The sequence below is a fragment of the Hipposideros armiger genome, unplaced genomic scaffold (genome assembly GCF_001890085.2).
Source record: "Hipposideros armiger isolate ML-2016 unplaced genomic scaffold, ASM189008v1 scaffold_34, whole genome shotgun sequence".
In the NCBI taxonomy this organism is placed as follows: Eukaryota; Metazoa; Chordata; class Mammalia; order Chiroptera; family Hipposideridae; genus Hipposideros; species Hipposideros armiger.
Window position 1 is genome coordinate 1,629,277 of NW_017731384.1, and position 23,586 is coordinate 1,652,862.

General features: G+C 34.6%; 1 protein-coding gene across 11 annotated transcripts in view; it reads left to right on the plus strand.

Moving 5' to 3' along the window:
* The window catches only part of TANC2 (tetratricopeptide repeat, ankyrin repeat and coiled-coil containing 2), a 302,761-nt gene that overhangs the window by 107,724 nt on the left and 171,451 nt on the right, over positions 1–23,586 (plus strand). For 6 of the 11 annotated variants that reach the window (XM_019637800.1, XM_019637801.1, XM_019637798.1 and 3 more), the window contains exon 4: positions 3,550–3,732. In XM_019637800.1, coding sequence (XP_019493345.1) covers positions 3,550–3,732 — 183 coding nt within the window. Of the gene's footprint in view, positions 1–3,549; positions 3,733–17,082; positions 17,612–23,586 lie in introns of those variants that run through there. The other 5 variants (XM_019637807.1, XM_019637804.1, XM_019637806.1 and 2 more) reach the window with 2 other exon arrangements.

Below are 23,586 nucleotides of genomic sequence, written 5' to 3' on the forward strand. Positions count from 1 at the left end.
AGGGCAGTGTCACTGGCCCTCATATGTGGGATCCGAACTGGGACCCTCTGGCGTCCCAAGCCAGTTCTTAACCATCGCGCCACTCAGCCAGCCCATGGTCACTATTTCTAAATAGAAACTCTCAGCGCTTTTGACCTAGTAATTGTGTATCTGGGATCAATAGAAGTACTAGAGAAAGAACTGCATAAATGGCCATTAACAAAAAATATTGGTTAAATTATAATAATACATGATATGCTATAGCAATTTTTAAAATGAGTTGGAATTACCTATGATGAAATTACAACTGTAACACAATTGGGAACCTTAAATGAGACACTTGATTTCATCTTGTCAGTTTAAACTACATTATCATTTCATGCACTCATAAGACCATGTTCTTCTTCATCTTCTTTTTTTTTAATTTCCCACCTTTTTTCTCCAGCTTTATTGAGGGATGAATGACAAATACAAATTGTATATATTTAAGGTATACAGCATGATGTTTTGATAAATGTATAAATCATAGTGCAGTGATTACCACAATCAAGCTAATTAAGATGTTCATTTGCTAAGATCTGGAATTTATTCATCTATAACTGAAGGTTTGTACCCTTTGAACCACATCTTTCTTCTCCCTCACCTCCTATTCCCTGGTAACCACTATTCTCCTCTGTGTTACTATGAGTTCAACTTTATTTTTTTAGATTCCACATATATGTGAAATTATGTAGTACAGTAAAACCTTAGATTGCGAGTAACTTGGTTTGCGAGTGTTCCACAAGACAAGCAAACATTTCTAATACATTTTAACATGGTAAACGAATGATGTCTTGCAATACAAGTGGTTTGTTTCCAGAACGAATTATGCTCGCAAACCAAGGTATTATTGTATTTGTCTTTCTGTATCTGGCTTATTTCAGTTACTATGATATCCTCCAGGTTCATCCATATTGTCACAAGTGGCAGGATTTCCTTCTTTTTTAAGGCTAAATAGTGTGTGTGTGTGTGTGTGTGTGTGTGTGTGTGTGTGTAAAATCACATTTTCTTTATCCAGCCAGTGGAAACTGAGGTTGTTTCTGTATTGTGGCTACTGTGAATATGCTGCAATGAGCATGGGAGTGCAAATATCTCTTTGAGATAGTAATTTTATTTCCTTTTGTTAAAGTAGGAATGCTGGTTCATATGGTAGTTCTATTTTTAATTTTGGGGGAAGTCTTCATATTGTTTTCCATAATGCTTGTACCAATTTACATTCCCACCAAGAGTGTATAAGGGTTCCCTTTTCTCCACATCATCGCTAACACTTCTTATCTTTTGACTTTTTGATAATAGCTGACCTAACAGGTGTGAGGTGATATCTCATTGTGGTTTTGATTTGCATTTCCTTGATGATTAGTGAGTGATATTGAACATCTTTTCAGATAGCTATTGACCGTTTGTGTGTTGTCTTTGGAAAAATGTTTATTCAGGCCCTTTGTTTATTTTTTATTATGTTATTTATGGGGTTTTTTTGCTATTGAATTGAGTTTCTTATATATTTGGATATTAACCCCTTATTGGATATATGATTTGCAATAATTTTCTCCCATTCCGTAGCTTGCCTTTTCATTTTGTTGATGGTTTCCTTTGCTGTGTAGAAACTTTTTAGTTTGATATAGCCTCACACTTGTTTACTTTTGCTTTTTTTACCTGTATTTTTTATGTCAAATCCCAAAAATCATTACCAAGACCAATTTCAAGGAGCTTCTCCCCTTAAGGAGTTTTATGGCTTCAGGTCTTATGTTTAAATCTTTAACCCATTTTCAGTTGATTTTTGTATAAGATGTAAGATAAGGATCCAGTTTCTTTCTTTTGCATGTGGCTGTCCAGTTTTCCCAACACTATTTATTGAAGAGACTGTCCTTTTCCCATTGTGTAGTCTTGGTGCCCGAGTCGAAGATTATTAGTTGACTGTGTATGTCTGGGTTTATTTCTATGCTCTCTTCTGTTCCGTTGGTCTATTTGTATGCTATTTATCTGTATGCTAGTACCAAATAGTTATGATTACTATCGCTTTGAAATATTTGAAAGCAGGAAGTGTGATGCCTTCAGCTTTGTCCTTCTTGCACAAGATTACTTGATTACTTTAATATTTCAGGGTCTTCTGTGATGCCATTCTAGTTTTAGGGTTTTTTCTATTTCTGTGAAAAATGACATTGGAATTTTTATAGGAATTGCATTGAGTCTTTAAATCACTTTGGGTAGTATAGACATTTAAAAATAATAATTATTCTAATGCATGAACACGGGATATCTTTCCATTTATTTGTGTCTTCAGTTTCTTTCATCAATGTCTTATAGTTTTCAGTGTACAGATCTTTCACCTCCTTGGTTATATTTATTCCTAAATATCTCAGTCTTTTGATGTTAAACATACTACTTTAAATTTTGTGCCTCGTGGTTCCATAATCTGTATCCCCTGTGAGACTCTTTCTTCTGCATGGTCTTTCTGATTTACTTTTTTCCTGTAATCTTATCTCTTTGTTATTTTTAATTAAGGGCCAGATATTGTGTATGAAAATTTGTGGAAATAATTTGAGACTTATGGTGATGTTATCATCTTCTAAGAAGATTGATGTTTATTTTTGGCAGGTACTAGCAATCCAGGATTGCCTTAATTTTGTGGTAGACATTTGAGGTTCAGTTCTATAAAGGCTAGTCAAGTTTTAGTTCATATTTATTCCTAGAGTGTAGCCCTTTGGGTTTCCAAACCAAAGTCTTGGTGTTTTACCACGTCCTCCTCCACAACTTGGTTCTCCCTGCATTCCAATCTTGGTCTTCCCAGCTCTGTAAAACTGTCAAAAGCTTCTTTAGCCCAAAATGCCAGGTTTTAGTTTATTCCTTGTAATTCTTCATCATGCCATTAACTTTCCAGTGCCTTCAGGAAGATTTAAATATACATATTTAGTTCTAGTTTTTCTTAGAGAAAAGATGGTTTGAAATACATAATCTGCCATAACGAGGACTAGAAGTTGACAGTATATAAGTGGAAGTAAACAGCATATAATTTACTCTTTTTACAATGTTAGCGCAGATTCAAAGATCATCACATAATGATGTCAGTTTTACCCACTTGTATTTTCACATACTTTCTTGGAGAAGGAGACAGGGTAAGAAATAGTTAAAGTGAGCCTACTAGCAGTTGCACATGTTGGATTGTCAAGCAGGTAAATACCTTCTTTTCATATTTGTCTTATCAGGAAAAAAATCGAAGACTATTGCTCTAATTGTAACACTTACTGCATTGTACTATAATTATTTTTTATATGACCACATCATTCATGAGACAGTGACACCCTTACAAAAAGGAACCCATTTTACCCATGTTCAGTTTCCTATTGCTAGACCTGGAGTTAAGTACCCAGTAAGTATAGAAATGAATGTATGTGTTGAAGATACCTTATTTGGCTTTTCAAAGTGAAAAGCAATATCAGTATATGCTGTTCTGAATCATACTAAAAGATACATTTTAATAGAGAAGGAAGAATCTTTTCTCACCAACTCTTTTGTTCCATCCTCTTCTACCAGGTGGCATCTCCACAGAAAGCGACTGTGCTTTTGAGCCCGACTACGCCGTCCCACCACTTCCAGTGAGTGAAGGTATGCAGCACATTCGGATTATGGAGGGCATGTCTCGCTCTCTCCCATCCTCCCCCTTACTCACACATCAGTCTATCAGTGTTCGGCTCCAACCTGTGAAGAAGTTAACTGGTAAGGACTTTACCTAAATTTAGTATGTTTAACAGGAAACCTAACAGTATGACACTTTAGGTCTTATCAGATATGTTTATGTGCATCTTTAGATTTTTTTCCTTTTTGGCTTTCCTAATGTCACAGACTCTTGGAGCTCCTACTGATTTTAATTTAGGGAATTAGAATAGTACTCAGTTTGACAGATTGATGTATTTATTTTCTAAACGATCCATCTGTTGTGGACATATTTTTCTAGGCTTTCAAGAAATTTCAAGTTTTGCCAGAATACACTGTTGTTCTGATTCCATTTATCAGCTTGTTCATGTCAGATTAACAGATGGAGGTATTATAATTTTAGCATAATAAGAGTTTCATAGTTCAGCAAAGGTCCGTCAGTAATATTTTTGTTTGAAATCCTGATTTGTATATTTTATATCTATTTTTAAAAGATGATTTAGATATTTTCATCTCCATTGTACATTCCTCAAACTTCTTAGGATACTTACTATCATTCATAAGTTGTGGATTGCACTGACTTGAATATGATCTCAGAATATGTATTCCCCATTTAGATCAAGTTGTTAGGTGTGAAACTGTGTCTTTATTAAATGAACTTTTGTTCTTTTAAGCTTTTTCAGGGAAGAAATTTTAGTATGTTGAATGATACTATTGTGTGAAAATATGGGTCACTGTGTCAGATTTCTTTTAACATTATCAGTATATATCCTATGTCAGTAAGTTGACTCGTATTGATGGGCTATGAGTGCATGGAAGCAAGAAATTAAGTCATTCCCAAAGGATATATTGACTATTTCCTATGTGTCTAGCATTGAACTAGATAGACAGTAGGGAGGTTTGATTATCATATGATAATTCTAAAGAAAATAAGAGGAGAGAGGGGAAAATGGAATTTTTAGATTCTTTCATCTATTTTGAATGAAGCTTTTACAATGTTTATAATTTTCATTAAAATAATAGAATTTCTTTATTCTATACTTTCATAAAGTATAAGTCGTGCCTCATATTGCTTATTGTTTTTTAGGTATCTTCAAATAACTGAGTTAAAATCTACTTTGATTCTTGGGTCATTAGATAAAAATTAGTAAAATAGCTTAGTAACATACTACTGAAATACTTATTTCCTTCTGATATCTAAAAATAGGATGAATTTTACTTAATTGGGCTTGAATAAAATTTTATTGCTTACAAATCTTCCCTTTTTCTTGCAGTTTAAGGTATTATTGATTATTGAAAATAACACATAACCAAATCTGATGGCTGTAAAGTGGTGTGCTTCATTTTACCACACATTTTGGAAGAAATAGCAAAAAAAGTTCATTTTCCTTGTAGAAGTTAGCTCGATTGCCTGAGGTTTTGGAGATACACTTTTCTATCCCATTTGCTTGTCCCAGTTTGATCTTCAACTTAAATAGGCAACCTTTATTAAACGATAAATATGTTTATTAACAAAGTCAATAACATGTCACAGAGGTGATATAGGGAAGCAGTAATAAGAGGTATACTTGGTTAATTACATGTATGAACTATTCGGTTTTAATTTTCCAGTGTTTGAAGTATATGTATCCTGTCAATAGTTTTATATTATTTGTTGAAGAGACTGTCAAGGGCCTAAGAATTTAGAAATTGAGAATGCGTTTTTAAGTTTCTGAATGAAAGAAATCTGTTCTGAAGGAGGATGTCATGAAAATTTTTCTGTGGTCAATTATCTTCCAATTGAAGCAGATGATAAGAATTTTCTGGTTTAACATGGAATGAAATTACTTTCAAAGTTAAATTAAAAATCTTATTAGATTGTTCATCAGTTATCTTTCCTTTTCTAATTATATTTTGTTATGAATAAGTAAAAAGAAAGTTGAATGGAGAAAGATTAACTGACCATAAGGAAATGTCTTCCAGAGAGTGGTTCTTAACAAAATGCATTCATTTCATCTGGCCATTAGTGCTATATGAACTAATTTAGCTGTTTCCATGCATTTAAACTCCCAAGTGCCTTATATTCCTTGTATTCATATTACCAACCAAACTAAGTAGAGCCAGAGTAGTCATCTTATTCTATTTTCTTTCTAATGTTCTAATTAGTCTGTTGTCTCCGCTGTAGTCAAGGTAGTTTGCTTGTTATTCTTCTGTGCTTTTTACTTAATCATTCAGCAGATAATTTTGTTTAGGGCCTACAATATGTCAGGCACTGTTCTAGACACATTAAAAGAGTGGTGGAAAAGACAATTAAATTAAGGCTCCTGACTTCAAGGTATTTATTTATATTCCAGTTGGGAGCGAGATTGATAATAAAGATATAACCAATAAATAAATACAGCAATACCTTGGTTTGCTAGCATAATTCGTTCCAGAAGCAAACTACTCGTATTGCAAGACATCGCTCGTTTACCCAGTTAAAATGTATTAGAAATGTTTGCTCGTCTTGCGGAACACTCACAAACCAAGTTACTCGCAATCTAAGGCACTTCTGTTTTAGATAGTGACAAGTACTATGAAGGTAATAAAGTAGGAAATGGGATAGAGACTGGGGTGGAGGTAGGATTTCTTTCTGTGGAATGTTAGAGAGAGTCAGAGGAGATATTTGAACTAAAGTGTCAGTAACAAAAAGAAGCCAACCATTGGAAGATCTGGGATTAGAGCCTTCCAAGCAGAGGGAACACCCAGAAGCAGAAAGCATCATTGGTATGTTCAAGGAATTGAAAGAAAGCAAGTGTGGCTTCAGCAGAATTAGCCAGAGGGGAAGGTTTTAGAAAATAGTTGAAGAGGTAGACAGAAGCCAGTTTTAGGGTCATGGTAAGGAACCTAGTCTGTAGGATTAGGCTGAAATGGGAAGTAATATGATCTGATTTACCTTTTAATCAGACCTTGTTGGCAAGTGTAAATTAAAGAATCCGGAGTATGAGGGACTAGAGTATCCTGTGTTTGTTAACCTTGTACAAGTTTTCCTGATTTTTAAATAGATCTGTAACTTCCAACAAGTTAAAGAGTGGTGAAAGAAACAATCTTTTTTTGTTTGTTTGATCTTGTAAGATATAATGAAGTAGTACCTTTTTCCCATCATTATTATATAACCTTTGTACTCTTAGCATATTTATTTTAGTCCTTCACACAGGTATATATGAAGACCCATTTGCAGAAGTAGGTTCATTCCATTTCCAAATACTTTGACTTACTTTCAGTCTTAAGCAAATGAGAATGAGGAAGGACCTGCTCAAGAATAGAAACATAACTTGGAGCTTGAACATTAATTGTTAAATAAATATATATATTTTAAAATTAACATACATATATGCACATATTTAAGTAAATATATATTTTAAATAGTTATATGCACAATAATTAAATATATATTTTTTAAATAAATAAATAAATATATATATATATGCACACATACACACATATACATACATACCTCGCTCTATTCAATACAAAAACATGTTAATGCAGTGAAAGTGGTTAAGAGAGAAGCAGGCTCTGTGGTCATACAGCTTGAGTTTGTAATCCATCTCATTGTTTAATGCTTGCTTAAAACTGCATTTGGTAACTATTAAGTGTTCAGAATGTGTTAGCTGTTATTGTTAATAAAATTTGTTTAAATTTGGTGAGAAGTTTTTTTAAATTATTTTTAACATCAGATACCAGTTTGGAACTTTAAAACTTTACATGTTTTAAAGGTCATCCTTTTTAATGAATGATAGTAATAATGATTATAATTCTTATTTGAATGCCTACTGTAACTTGAATACACATACTAGCTCATGTGTTCTTCACGTGTATCTCCGTATTACAGATGAGTAAATTAAGTCTTAGAGAGGTAAAATGTCTTGCTCAAAACAATACAACTAGGAAGCTGTCAGAGGCCAAGGTTAATACCCAGGCCCTTAAATTCCAAATTTGTTTCATTATACCAATGAAAAAAATTGAGGTTTAGAGAATTTAGCTAATTCACCCAAGGCCTCTGATAAATCAATTAAGGCCTTTTTTTTTTTTTTTTAGCTGAGCCATCCTGCCACCTGTTGGCAGCTCAGCTAGGGCATCGAACTGCCGTTAGCTCAGAGCTCAAACTCTTGAGTTAGCTCAGAGCTCAAACTCTTGAGTGAGCTCTTAACCAGCCGAGCCACTCGGCCAGCCCCAATTAAGGCCTTTTTATTCCAAGTTGTAGAAGATACAGCTAAATGGTTTAAGCAATAAAGGGAAATTAGAAGTCATAGAGGTTAGGCAAACCTCAAGGTTAACTTGACTTAGTTGGATATTGCTGTGCATTTAGGGAGATGTAGAAGAGAGTATATAAAGACAACATACTGTTGGCCCCAGTTATTTTTGGTAATGGGATTGTCATAGTTCTCTAGATTCTTATTCATTGCTCTTTCCAAGGTGTTTTTGTTCATAATATCATAAAGCTCTTCAGCATACTTCTTAAAATATAGATAATTAGGAAATAATCATTCATTCAACACTTACTTAATTTACAGTGTTTGGCTATTATGTACACTGTAAGTTTAGTAAAAGTTAAATTTTGAGTATTGACACTATTGGTAGGGGTGTAAATTGGTGCAATAATGCACATAATCCTTAACACAGTGATTTTGTTGCTAAGAGTTTACTTAATAAATAAATTTAAACAAGTCTGAAATGTATGTTTGTGTATACAGAGGGGTGCCAAAAAATGTATATACATTTTGAGAAAGGAAAAAACTATTAAAATTGTGATACTCAATATACCGATAACAGAAGATAAATACAAGTCACGTTTGACTTCTGCAATTACAAGAGGTGCTCAAAGTGGTTACCATCAGCATCCAGACACTTCTGATTATGGCGAACTACTGCTTGAGCAACGTTGACCAAAGTGTCCACTTATATACATTTTGTTGGCACCCCCAGTATATAGTATTGTTTATATAGTAAAAATGAAAATTTATTTATCAGTAATAGTAATCCCTTTGTGTTTTAAAATGATATACACTTACAAACATACATGCATACATTTGGTGTTGATGTGGAGATACAGTAACTTTAACTCAAAAATGGGAGAGGGTGACCAATTTTATATATAGTGTTTGATTTTTTTTACCACTTTAAAATCCAAAATCTCATGAGGCAATATAACAAAAGGAACCCTGACTGCCATTTCTTTATTGTGCAAACTTGAGCAAATTTGCTGTAAGTCTCTGCACTTTAGTTTCCTTGTTTCTAAAATAAGGATAATAATCGTATATACCTCATAAGACTTTTAAGAGAATTGGATGAGTTGGTACATATAAGCTCATAAGAGTGTCTGACATAGAGTAAATAGTAAGTGTTAGTTACAATGATTATAATTTTAGGAGGGATTTGTGTGACTTGCAGCTATGTCAAATATGAGTTCTGAGTCTTTGGAAGATAACCTTCCAGTAATTTTTTTAACTGTCATAAGTAACTCCCTCCACTTTTCTGAGGAGTAACCTTCAAATGCTGATGTCACATGGATTGTTATCTGGTCTTTGGGAAAAAAATTTTTGGCCTGATTTAAGAAGTATTTACCAATAGATTGGAATGACCATGTATAAGCCAATTTAGATGGTAAATAAGTCACAATAACCAATCTGATCACACTGCAGCCTAATTATTTTATTTTATTTTTTAATTTAATTTAATTTAATTTTAGATTTTTATTGGGAAATTGGGAGAGGGGAACAGCGTTGGGGAATCGGGGGAAGGGGCAGAGACAAGTAGCTGTCCTTTTTGTTCTTCAGTCTAGTTGTGGAGGACATCGCTTCACTGGCCCATGTTGGTATTATCATTGCGTTCTTCCCTGGTAAGGCAATTGGACGCTGGCCACTGGACAGCGGCTCACAGCAGCTCATGCTAGCTGCCGGCCACTCACGCTGGCTGCCAGCCACTTACGGTAGCTCATGGCAGCCCACTGCAGTCTATGCCATCACCAGCGACTCATGGCAGCCCAGCTCCAGGTCGAGCTGTTGTTCACCATCTTAGCTGTTGAGGCCTCAGCGTCACTGACCGTCATGTGGGATCTGAACTAGCAACCCTGCTGCTCAGAGTCAGCATTCCCAAGCCAACTCTTTTTTTATTTTATTTTTCTTTAAGCTGAACCATCCTGCCACCTGTTGGCAGCTCAGCGGCTGCTCAGCTCGGGCTGGGAATCAAACCGCTGTTGCTCGGAGCTCAAACTCTTGAGCGAGCTCTTAACCAACTGAGCCACTCGGCCAGCCCACCAAGCCAACTCTTAACTAATGTGCCACACAGCTGGCCCTGCAGCCTAATTATTTTAGATGCTAGCTACAGCCAGAATATTATTTTCATCATGGATATAATGGAATCATTGACTTGTTTCTGTGACATCCTGGGAAAATCATTTAAAGCTATTTTGACATTTTAAAAAGCCTATACAGGGCCGACTGAGTGGCGCGTTGGTTAAGAGTTGGCTTGGGATGCCAGAGGGCCCTGGTTTGGATCCCACATATGAGGGCCAGTGATACTGCCTTCTACAGCTAACATGCTGAACAACAGCTCAACCTGGAGCTGGGCTGCCATGAGTCGCCGGCGACGGTGTAGGCTGCAACCCCTGCTGCAGTGGGTTGCCATGGGCTACCGTGTGTAGCCAGCAGCCAGCGTGAGCGGCCAGCAGCCAACATGAGCAGCCATCCAGAAGCCAGTGACTGATCTGCCTCGCCCAGGAAGAGTGCAATGCTGGTGCCAACTTGGGCCAGTGAAGCAACGTCCTCCACAACTACACTGAAGAACAAAAGGACAGCAACTTTTCCCTGATTCTTCAATGCTGTTCCCCTCCCTCAATTCCCCAATAAAATCTTAAAAAAAAAGCCTACACATTATATTCATCTACATAGTCTGATATATTTTGGTGTCCTTATGATATGTTCTTCCCATAAGAATAATTATCTTGCAATTCTTGGATACTTTGGAATTCATGATATACTTTAGTGAATATTATTAGAAAGAAATGCATAGGGTTGTTGTGAAGATTAAATAAGATTTTTTAACATACAACCTAGCTGTAATAAACATTGAATGAATGTTACTTTTCTTCTCATTTTTTTTAAATTTTATGCATAGTTTATTTAAAGTTTCTTGTATATTTTAGGACAGTCTGAAATTTATTTCCTTGTAAGTAACTATATCCACTTCTACCCATTACCTGCATACTTTTTTTTTTCAGGGTTTTGCATATTTTTTTATCTTGCATAAAATGGAAACAGTCTTGAGAAAATTATTGAAAAGCAAATTTGAAAATATAAAGAGCCTAGAGATTGTCAGTCCTCATAGTCTGATTTATTTCAGTGTGCTCATGATATTGCAGCATGAGTAAATATCTTGCATTTTTAGAAAAAATATTAGAATTCAAGATGCATTATAGTGAATTTTATTAAATTAAAACATATAGTAAACATGTGTGGTAGTCTAAGCTCCCATCAGTTCTAAGTCATATATTTCTATTTTATTTTCCATATGGAGAAAGTATCTTACCAAATATTTTAAGGCTAAATGAGCAAATGTGTATGAAGACTTTTCAGTTCTTTGGAATAATAGTCCTAATTAAACTAGATCTGGACCTCATTTTGGTACTGTTTCTAGTTCAGATTCTCTAGTTCTATGGGTTGAAGATTATGCTATTGTGAATTGCGAGGTTCACTCATGGATAGGAGTGGCTCCCATTGCTGGCCGTATAGTTTTCCAAACCAAAAGTTAAGGATATTATATTATTTGATTCAGTTATCATGATAATTTCAGTTATCATGAGTCAATCTTGTTAAAACCAGAGCCAGGCAGTAATTAAAGTGGTAAAGAGTGATTTTACTCAGGAACTATTAGGGAAATAGAGACCTCAGTATAGAACTGGGCTCAATTCTGAATATAGTAAAGACAGCTAAGGATTTATAGCCAAGGAGACAGGTGGGGAGGGCAGCCGTAAATGGAAAATTACTAAGAGGAGACATCAAGGGTAGGGGGATTGTTGCTAAACCAATTGAACAGAATTCTTGCTGAACGAAGGCCAGGGTGATCAGATATCAAGAAGTCTCGCTAAACTGAGCAAGATTGTTGCTACAGCTCGGCTAGGCTGCAGAGGATAAGGCCCAAGGATGAAGCAGAGTGGAAAAGAGAGCTAGAGGGAGCCTGACAAAGTTTAGTCAAGGAGAGAGTCTTTGTCAGTGTGTATATTTTTGAGCATCTAAATGTCAACATGTATTATTAAATAAAGAATGCTTTCGTGATGTTTACACACACTGGATTTAGATCGTGCCATACTGGTTGGTCAAGAGTCCAGACTTTCCAGTAGGTCAAATAAACTATGTCAGAATTTCACATGCATCCATTTGTAAACCATATGTCTGGACAGATTAACTCTTTTTGACCTTTTGTTCTTTATATGTAAGAAAGAATATAGTTCTGAGAGGAATACAGAAATGTTTGTAGAGAGAGTTTCCCTATGTGCCTAGCACTTATTGTGTCAAACATATGACTTGACAGTTAATTTCTTTTTAAATATCATTATCCTTACCACCATTAAGCTCTGTAACATTTAATGCTATACCCTGAATATAATCTCAATATTTAAAAAAAGCTAAAAGAGAATATACATTTACTTGTCATAAAATTGCATAGGCTAGCCTATTTTGCTTTAGATGAAATTATATCACCTTACTGTGATCAACTCATTTATTTGAAACTCCAGTTAATAATTATTTCTTTGTTTAAATTAATAAATAAAAAATTTGATACATAAAATCTTTCAAAATGAAAATCTATATGCGGAAAAATAATAAAAGAAATGCTAACAGGTGAAAAAGTTAACTATCATTTGGTTAATAATCTATGATATCCTGTGGGGGAAGAAGAAATTTTTATCGACCCTTCTAGGTTCTTTTGTCTGGTCTAATTAAATCTACATGAGACAGATAAATAAGAGAAAATAACCAAATTTAATTACATACTTATATATGGGAACCCCATATACTTAAGTGAGAGACCCCACATGCATGAGCGGTTCAGAGACAGAAGGGTAAAGTGGGTTATATATGGCATCCTGAGCCTGAAGTAAGATTTTTAGGGCTTCAGAGGGGAGAAAGGTCATTTGCAGACCATAAGAGCAGATATTCAGTAGTTAGAAGTGTGTCCTGCCCCATAGATAGGTCATAAAAAGTTATTTCTGGTAATAACTCATTAAGGGCAAGGTCCCCAATTTAGATTCTTCTAGGTAGTTAAGGGAAGGGCAGAAGTTTCTTCTGAACCCACAGGGTCTCAGTTGCCTTCAGCTTAAAATAATCCACATGCCAAAGTAGCACATTTTGGGGATGCCTGTTCTGAACCCCTTAAATCCTTTTCAGCTAGTATGTGGTGGTTCCAAGAGTCAGGTATCCGTTTTAAACATGGTAAATACCATGAAAGTTAGAGGAAAAAAAACCTTCTTTGTCCTTGCTTCCTGTTTGACCTTTCCTGGAAAACTCACCATGATTTGATGCCACAGTTCCTAGGAAGTTTATTTTTATAATTAATTGACCTTGTCTTCCCTACTTGCATATCTGCCCACCTGCTATGGAATGTGAGCAGTTCACAAAGTGTCATATGTTGAATGCAAAGATTAAACATTGGCCATCAGAAATACTCCTCAGTCACAAAGCAGCATGAAAGGCAAATAAGTAAATATCTATGATTCAGAAGAAATCCTCTGAGTGGCTCTCTAAACAGGAAGTAAATTATGGTATGGGATTATATAAAGCTTAGCACTGAATATATATTCATGTTTTGTTTTGATAATAGAACTTATTATAATGCTATACTATATTTTTTCCTCATAGAAAATTATGTGCCCAAATTAATTGATATATTCAGCCCATAAGAGTAATAAATATGTGGCATGACAGAATACTCCCTCATAGGTGAACATTTTAAACACCAGAGGGCAGAGTGTTCCAAAGGACAGTTTTATTTTAAATTCATACATCACTTCATTGTCATTTATTCTTTCATGTCATTGGTTGCATTTTAAAAAGAAAAAGAAATATGGCCATTTTGGAATCATCTAAGTGTATGAATGATCTGTTTTATTTAGACAACATAATGAATAGTGTCCTGATAGATACGAGCGTTGGTTGAACAGCCATGTTTTTCCTTCCTTTTCTAAATAAAGTTTATAATTCTGGCTTCTGAAAGTGATTATTTTAAAAAGTTAAGTTATATATACATCTGTATCATTTAGTGAACTTCATGAATTCAGATTTGTTCAATGATTTAAGTGAAAGAAAGGAGATTTGATGTGTATATTTGTAGCTTAATATGCCCTTTTATGTTCCACTTAGCAATGAAGACATTCTGAAAGAGCCACCTGCCAGCTAAGTGGTCTTTTTCAAATGTTGAGATTATAATTTAGAGGTGGCATCACACATTTGGGGAAATTTTATTCAGGGATTAGGTAATAAAGTCAACATATCAAGTAAAAGCTGTGTATAATGAAAATTATCCTCAGAAATCCCTTAAATATCATTCATGGTGTTCATTAAACAGAAATACTGCTGCTGAGTATGTCCAACCCTGCCAGTTTATCTTACTCTTTTATTGACCCACCAGATGAATTCTTATTTTAGAATATATTTTTTTTTCTCTTCTCTATTAGTCATTACTGTTGCAAATTGAAGTCCTGATTTGGGAGCAGTAACCATTCCTAGGAAGGAAAAAATCCTACATTAGAAATCTGGCCAAAGTTTGCACTGACACTTTTTTACTTCTGTGAGAAGAGTGATTTCATGCATTCACCTCCTCCTTAGTGTTACCCTACCTTTAAGCACTGTAGAGTTTAGCACTGATAATTACTCCTTAGAGAAAGCTCATAAAGAGGAAAGACTGGAAAAAGAATGAAAATAAAAAGAATATAAAACTTAAGTTTTAAAATGTTTTACCTAAATTAATCATAAGGGAGTTAAAAATTAGTAGCCATGGGAATAGTTTAGCCCTTAAATCTCTCTCTTCCCATATCTTAAGTTCAACCCAACTTTTCAAAAACACAAAACCAAACCTATATATATACTTTTGTCTTTTAAAGTACATTAGCCATGTCTCACCCCAGTCAGCTTGTACAGAGCATACACAGCATGAAAATGTAAGCCAATGGGAAAAAAATGCATCCAAGTTTGAATTTTTTACAAAATTATTCTGGAATCCATCTAATGCATGGATCAGCTGAACTTGACTTTGGGGAGAGGTGAACTTGCCCTCTTTTTTTAAGTTGTTGAGTTATTAGTATTCTACAAGTCACAACTAAAGAGAATTTCCCTCAGAAATAAGCATTGGAGCAGGACAATATTTCATTTAAAAAGTTTACTAGATAGAAGAGATTACACTATCAAGGAAGTAGAGAGCTGAGGTGTGCTGTCCAGGGAATTTTCATATCTAACATAAATGCCTATTTTTAGGTTTTGCCCCACAATTTTCTAGTTAGGTGAAATAAAAACATCATTTGAAACAAATTTCACACTTTGCATGTTCTTTAGAAATTGTTTATACTTCTTTATCTCCTAGTTATCATTTTTCAAAGACATTTATAAGTCACATTGGTGCAGTAGAATTACTTTTACATGATTATGTGAAATAATTTCTTAACACTAGGCCACAGCATCTGCTTACTATAATTCTAACATGAAATAGCTCCTTGCAACAAATATATGCAATGTGATGAGTCCTAATATTCAATCAAACATAAAAAGTAGCTTGAAAAAATATTTACTCTTTCCGGCCATGTTCTGTCTGTTGAGTTATATTGAAATCCATTTCTCCTTTTTATCTTTGCTATTTTGCTTAAGTAGGTATTTTTAAATAACAGATTTTTAGAATTTCAAGCCTTTACATTATTTTATTTTATTTCCACAATTGCTTTAGAAAATATGTTATTATCCGTAGTTTACTGGTGATGAATTTGAGGGTTGGAGTTAAGTGATTTACCCTGGGTTATTTCTCATAAGCAAGTGAGACATTATTACAAATACAATCAGAAGACTAGTCAAGTACATATCCTTCCTACGACATTGCAGTCCTTTTTATTCACATTTTATTGAGATTATCATTATATATTGAGATTAATATATCATAAACTTATGACTAACAAATACATAATTATGCCAGAATTATTATTATAGTGACAGTGCTGCCCACTTAAGAGAACAATATGATAAATTTACCTAATTGTTTTGCTTTACTTTGTATCAGAACATTTTATTAAATATGTGTGGTGAGAGGAAAGAAACATACACTGATATGATATTGAACAGTTTCATATAGAATTGCCCTGTCTAAATAGATGAATAGCACCCATGGACCATGCTTCAGAAGCCTATTGAAAAATTTTTTTTGTACAAGCCAGTTCAGAGTCAATGTCTAGAATACTGCAGAGAGAGTTCCATTCCCACTGCTAAATCCATGCATTGACACTTTCCCTAGCTTCCCCGTATCCCGTGATTCTTTTTTGAAGCTATCCTGCTGTCCACTGGAAGAGAAGGGACTCTTCTGGGTTCCTGGGAGGTGAGGAGAAACTATGACAACAGAAAGGTTCTCCAAGCCCACTCAGGAAAGGCCTTCAGAAGCTTGGGATGGAACCAACCCTGTCTCACCAGTGATTAAACACAAGGAATGAGTGTTACTTGTGAGTGAAGGCTGTGCGCATTTTCAGGAAAGTTACTGTCTTGAACCTGTTTTCATCTAGAAGGAATAGTAGGAGGTAGTATGCCTGTCTTTGAAATGGATACCATTGCTACTATATTAGTAAATCAACTGATGGTTCTGCAATTTTGGTGTGTCTGATGCTACCATCTGAATGAAAGGCATTTAATCATGTGTTTAATATCTCTAAGTATTTAAAAATAAATTTTCTGCTGTCTTACATTCTAGACAGTTCCTTACTTATCACTGTCTAATTTTACCATTTAACCCAATAAATTATGAAGATAACACAGGCACATTAATAGCTTGCTAAAGTATTATTAATCTTTTTAGTTAGCCTTAATGTGCAGGGGTTTTTGTTAGTGACTACTCAGTTACTGTATTTTGCAGTCTATGTTCATTCACACAGCTCTGACTTAGGAATTTGGAAGAGAGAAATCTGGGGAGGAATCAGTAAGAGAGAAGTTTATAGCTTTAAGGCATGAGGAGCTTACAGTTTTTTAATATAAATCGTTCCCAGAATCCATGTCACAGCTCCTTATATGGTGCTGCTTTTCCCCACCCCTCGGTTGCCATGACAACAGCAGCACTGCACCATTCATCAGCCCTGGACCTGGGCTGCATTGCTAGCCTTCCGTGTAACTCCTGAATGTTAAGAACATCCGTGAATCATTCACTATGTTAACGCTGCGCCATTAGAAACCTCAGAACCAGTTCTTCCAGCAGTTTGCTCTAACAGAAGGGTAAACTAAACTGCGCCACAGAGAAAAATTGTATAAAAATATTCCTTTTCCTGAGGGAATCATACAATCTATATTTGCTGCAGTATTCTGAGGATAAGCTTATGTCAGGCAACCTAATGAAAAGAACTCGTCCATGTAATCCGACTTGAAATCATTAGCTGTTCAAAACAAGTACCACATTGCATCTCTGGATACGAAACGAAGCAGGTGATGTTGTTAGGGGTTTGAAGATCCTTTGGGAACATCACTTGTGCTTTGGGACCATAATCAACATTTCCTGTAAGAGGTATCACCTGTAACGTACAGCAAGTTCTGGGCAGTGAACTTGATCGCTGAAGAAGATAAAGTGTGGCTCATTACTGAGGTGTCAGATCTGAAACAACAGGATCAGTGAATAAGAAGAAGCCTTTCAGAGTTTCAGGAGAAAACACTATATAATACTGACTAATGTGGAAGAAAAACTGAAGCCTGTGAGTATAATGAGTCAAGTGTTTGTGTGTTACGTGGATTTCTGAGCTATAAGGCCTACTTTGAGCTTTGTAGAAAAAGAAACGCAACCTAAGAGAATTTGACACTTAGTTTTCAGAGAAGCCATTAAAGAATGTCATTAGGCACATTTATTTAATTTTTAATTGTGGATTTTTTTACTTTATATGTGTGTATTTATGAATCTTTAAAAATAGTTTCATATTTTAAAAAATACTTCAATGTGAAGAAAGCTGTCAACTCAGTTTTTTAATGTAAATGTGAAGGTCAGATTGCTTTTTTTGTTAGACTGTGATTCCAGAATAGATTTCTGCTTCCTACTGCAGTATCCTTATAAGTAAAGTACATTTAAAAAAAATACGAGTATGGAAACCTAGAATTTTATAAGCATGCTTTTTTAATACATCACATCTTTATTTCATTAACTGGAGTGCTTACAATTGAGTGTTCTTGCATAATTTTAATAGATTTTTTAAACATGACATTATTTGCTAGTTTTGTTGATTTATATTGTGTTTTCCCAGTTGAGAAAGATAAATTAGAAATTTTCCTTTCTTGTATTTTTAGACCATTTAGTAATTATCAATTTAAGATAAATAGAATTTATAGAAATTTCTCAAAAGACTTGTGTCCATTTTCTGGCTTTTAATTTCTCTTCAGTTCTGCAGCTAACCATGGTAACTTAGAAATGTACTAAAAGTAGGAACTTAGTTTTTCAAAATTAAAATATTCAGACTGATCTTCAGCTACCTCACAAAAGAAAAAGGCATTTTATCTGGGCTCATTCTTTCAGTTATTTATCTTACTGAGTTGTCCTTCTTAAATGCATTTTGTTCAGAGAAGATACGGTTTAGGGGCATAACTGGTTCCCTTAATTTACTAAATTGGGGTGGGGGAGACTTTGTTATTGCATTTTGATTTTTATTCCTTCTATTTTTGAGATTTTTGCCTATAGATGTGTGCATATGACTTTGCCTAATATTTAAGAAACTATTAAACAGGGAGAATTAATATATTAAAGGATAATGAAAGTACTAATCACTTATACTTACCATTATCTGCTATTAATGAAAAGATTTTACTTTTATTTGAAAGCATGTAAGTAATAGATTAAATAAATTGAATATTCACATTTTAACCATTGCCATGAAAGAAAATATAAATTTTTAAATTTATGTATATTTAATAACTGTATGTTATAAGTTAACACTTTTTCGAGTAGTCCTCACAAATGTATGTATGCAAATGATTTTGTTTTCCATGACCTCTGAAATCATAATTCTTATTAATAGTAACAAAGATAGATTTGAGCACTTTTAAATAAGGGTTATATTTTTAATAATAGATTTATTCATTTTAAAGTAATCTTCCTTGGGGCTCATCCTGTGATATTTTTTATTTTGGGGGCCTTGCCCAATGGATGTATTCCTGTGTATATAAGCATATTTGTTTGTTTGTAATTTGTCTAATTTAAAATCCCTAATGAAGATTCCCCATTTTGAGAGACTCTGCAGTAAGTTGATTTGGTGAATCTGTATATCATATACTATACTAGGTTTTCTTAAAGGAAGAACCATCTGGCTTATTTCAGTATGTAAAGATTCAAATTGCAAATTTAACTGGTAATGTTCTGTAAAAAAAATAAGCATCATGCTTTGGACTTATAATTTAACCCCTCAATTTCAAAATACTTTGACATCTTCAGATTTATTCTCTGAAATCCTTTGAAGTCTTCTCAATATTATTCATATAACAGACAACTGGGTAAAATCTTAGTTCATAGTAGGCATTGCTTTTATTTTAGAATAAATGTGCTAGTGAGTAAATAATACATAAAATTTATAAATATAGAAGGCTTTAGTTTCTTCCCTAGTTTCCATTAACTAAAATATAAACATGTCATCCTAATAACACTTCTGAATATCTAAAAATTTGTTAGTACTACTAATAAGCTTTTATTAGGAAATAGGTGCCTCCTTTCTATCAGGATCTACATTAAGACTGAAAGTCTCACATCAGTGATAAATTATTTTAAAAGAGTGATTTCTAATTATTTTTTCTAATGAGAATCAGTCATAATATTTCTATGATAAATATGTCTTATTTGTTGATCCAACATTCTATAGTAAAACATTTTAACCACTTGTAAGCTTTGCAGCTTCGTTCATGTTAACCTCTCCAAAGTTTCTTTTCTGTAAGATTAATGAAATAATGCCTTATTGTAGTGTCATTGTAGGCATTAAGAACGATAATATATGTAAAGGATCTAGTGTAGCACTTATCACAAAGGAAACATTCTCTAGGTAATAATTCTCTACCCTTCCTCTCCACTGGCCTGCTTCAGTGGTTCTTGGACTTTTCCTTGGGAATATCTTTAGGACAGAGGAGTTTGAATACATACCAAAGCGGTGTGGGATAGAGCCTAAAGGGGCACCCAAAAGCAAACCTGGAAATCTTTTGAAAGGCTTACATTTTTTCTTTTAAAATAGCCTATATTCTATATTTTTTATTATAAAAATGTTTCCAAAGAAACTTCAAGAAAACCTCTTTAGGAAAATATGCCATATTTTCTCTTATAAATATGCATACCCCAATATACTACTACCTATCTGTATGAATTCCCAAGTTTAAGATATAGTACATAGCTCTCTTGGTCTGGGTGTCATTTTTAGGAAGTAAAGATCCTGAAATAAAAGAAATATATATTTCTCTGGAGAAATAGATTGAGAATTGAGAGGCATGAATGAAAAATGAATCTAATTAAAGGTAGAAGGCTTACCCAGTTCAAAAGAGTGTGTAGTAGTATGGGGTTAGGTCAAGCTGTAGTGGGATGAGAAAGGAATACTTTCATGTCATAAATAAATAAGAATGATGATGGAGAAACTAATAATTTAGCTTTTTCAAAAAAAGATTTTATTGGGGAATCGGGGAAGGGGAGCAGACAAGTTGCTGTCCTGTTGTTCTTTGGTCTAGTTGTAGAGGACATCGCTTCACTGGCCCACGCTGGTGTTATCATTGCGCTCTTCCCGGGTGAGGCAGATCGATCGCCCGGCCCTGGATGGCCACTCAAGGCGGCTCTTGGCAGCTCACACCGGCTACCGGCCACTCACGGTAGCTCACGGCAGCCCACTGCAGCTCTACTGCAGCCTATACCGTCGCGGGTGACTCAAGGCACCCCAGCTCCAGGCTGAGCTGTTGTTCACCATCTTAGCTGTAGAGGGCACAGCGTCACTGGCCCTAATGTGGGATCTGAACCAGGGCACTGCTGCTTGGAGCTGGCGTCCCAAGCCAACTCTTAACCATCGCACCACTCGGCTGGCCCAAATTTAGCATTTTTAAAGCTGTGAGAAGTCCTACAATAAAGAAACCCATTTAACTGTTTAATCTAGCATCTCTAAAACTTATTTGTCAATAGACCCTTATTTTCCTTACACAACTCCTACAAAATCATGTGCAACAAGTGTTCCAATGAACACACATAGGGAAATAAGTGACTAAAGGAAGTTATGTCACTTAGAAGGAAAGAAGAATGGATAACTGCAGAGCAAAGTATGACAGCAATCATCTTGGCACTTCATAAGATTATGGAAAAGTTACATTTTGCTCAAATACCCCAGATAAATTGTGGTTTAATATGTTGAGGAACAGTATTTTTTTTAATGGGAAAAAAGATTATATTTACCATGTGGATCAGAAAGTGAAATGATAAATTAGGTGACTTGAGTAAAACCTTGAAGCAAGAGGACAGGATGCATTCAAATGGAAATACATCAGTTTGTCTAGAACATAAAGGCTGCTGTGGAAGAGAAAATGGGGACTGGACTGAGGAGGTCTTTGGGGCAATGGTATACTGAGATGGTTGCAGTGGAAAAGGTACAAGGAGAAAAAAGATTTTGAGAAATAAGTACATTGGTGACCAACCAGTTACAGATTCCAGGAATATGGAAGATCTGTCAAAGATGATTCCAAGATTTTTAGAATGGGAATTGATGGCCTCATTAATAAGAACAGAGATTAGGACAGATGGTTTTGAGAAAATGAGGCACATTGAGTTCAAGATGATAGTAGGATATTACAGTGGAATTGTGGTTTCAACACTTTAAAAAGAAGATTTTAAAATATAAGATTGGAAGTTAAATACATGGAGTAGTTAAATCTTTAAGAGTAGATAAAAATCTCTTAAGAATGAGAATAGAACAAATAAGCAGAAAAGGTGGGGAATAAATAGCACTCGTGAGCCTTTAGCAGGCATTTCACTTCAACTCATTTGATCTTTTCAGTAGCAGTTTGAATTATTATGGTCCTGGTCTTATAAGAAAACAAGACCTAATCAGGTTAATCATTAAGCAAATTAGGCGTAAGAGATCAGGATTCCAACTTAGGTCTTTAACCTCAGTACACATTCTCAGGGGACAAGAAATAAACCTTAAGGAATAGGAAACCCATAAAAAGACAGATGAGATTAATAAGGAACAGTCTGCAAGATATTGGGAGTAACAAGGTGGATAACTACTATGGAGCCTGAGGTTTGAGAGGGATTTAAAGAATATTTAATCAAATATTCACATTGAATATTTCAAATTAACATAGACATTAGTGAATACAAATTCATACAGGACCATGAATCTGTTGTTCTTATGAGATTCTTTCTGCTTATTACTTTCCTGAACTCTTAGCTGCAGTGGCCCTCATTAGGCAAATTGTATTCTGTTTCTTTAAAAGCGGGGGGGGGGGGGTTGAGTACATAAAACAGATGGGAATGGAAGTGGAATTATCTAATGAGAAATTCACAGCCAAATATTTTTTTACAGTTCTAGCTGGTTTTGTTTGTTGTTGTTGTTTTTTGGTGTCTGTGATTTATAGTCACATATAGATCTCTTGAAGATTTTTGAAGATAAAGTAAGTTTCTCTCCATTTAACATCACCACTCCAATAAATTTCTCTTTATAATTTTAACATAGCTGAAGCTAGGCAAGATGACTGTTACATTAACACCTGTAATAATGATATAGTAGTTCAGATTCTGCCACTTCGTGGTATTGCATATGTTATATAGCCTCTCTGTGTGTCAGTTTCCTCTTCTACAAAATAGGTATCACAACTCCCATAGGGATTAAATGAGTCTTTACAAGGTAAAATGCTTACAACAGCCGCTAGTACGTAGTCAGTACTCAGTATAAATTGATGATGATGTCACTTATTGGCAAATGAAAGACCCTATTTATCTCTTTCTGTACCTTTATTTACTTTTCCAATTTTTCCTTTGATGAAAAGAGAAACTGTTTTTACCTTTACTTCTTAGGTTAAGTGTTTAACATGAACAGAGAGTAGTTAAAGCTCTGATCAGAAGGGTTAAAGCATGCTTGGATTTAGAAAACACTTGCTGTCAACAGAAGTGGGTATGGTGTTGACTTCCCTCTGTAACACTGATATAGTAAATCTTCATGTTCAGGAGCATTTCAGTATGAATTTATATTCCAGTAGAAACTGGTTTTAATGTTTAAATTAAAACAATTGATAAATGTGTAATTTCCCCCTTTGTTTAATTTAAAAGCACTCCCTTCCATTAAGTAATAATAAAGTATATTGTCATACTGTTATGATGGGATGCTCAGAATTATAGTAAAGTTATACATTCAGTGCAGAGTGGACCTTTCCATTTTAGCATTTGTTAGAAATATAAGTATTAAATTAGTTAGCAATATGGTTTACATAAAGGCTATGTAACATGTTTGTGGACTCTGGAGCCAGACTGCCTGGATTTGAATCCTGACTGACACCAGGTCTTTGGGCAAGTAGTTTAACCTCTCTTTTTCTCGGTTTTCTCATAAAGAGAGATAATAATAGTATCACTTCATAGGGTTATTGTGAGGATTAAATGAGTAAAAAACTGAACAGTTTTAGATCATTAGTGCTCAATCATTGTTTAACTTAGCAGCGTGTAGCATATTGTGTATAT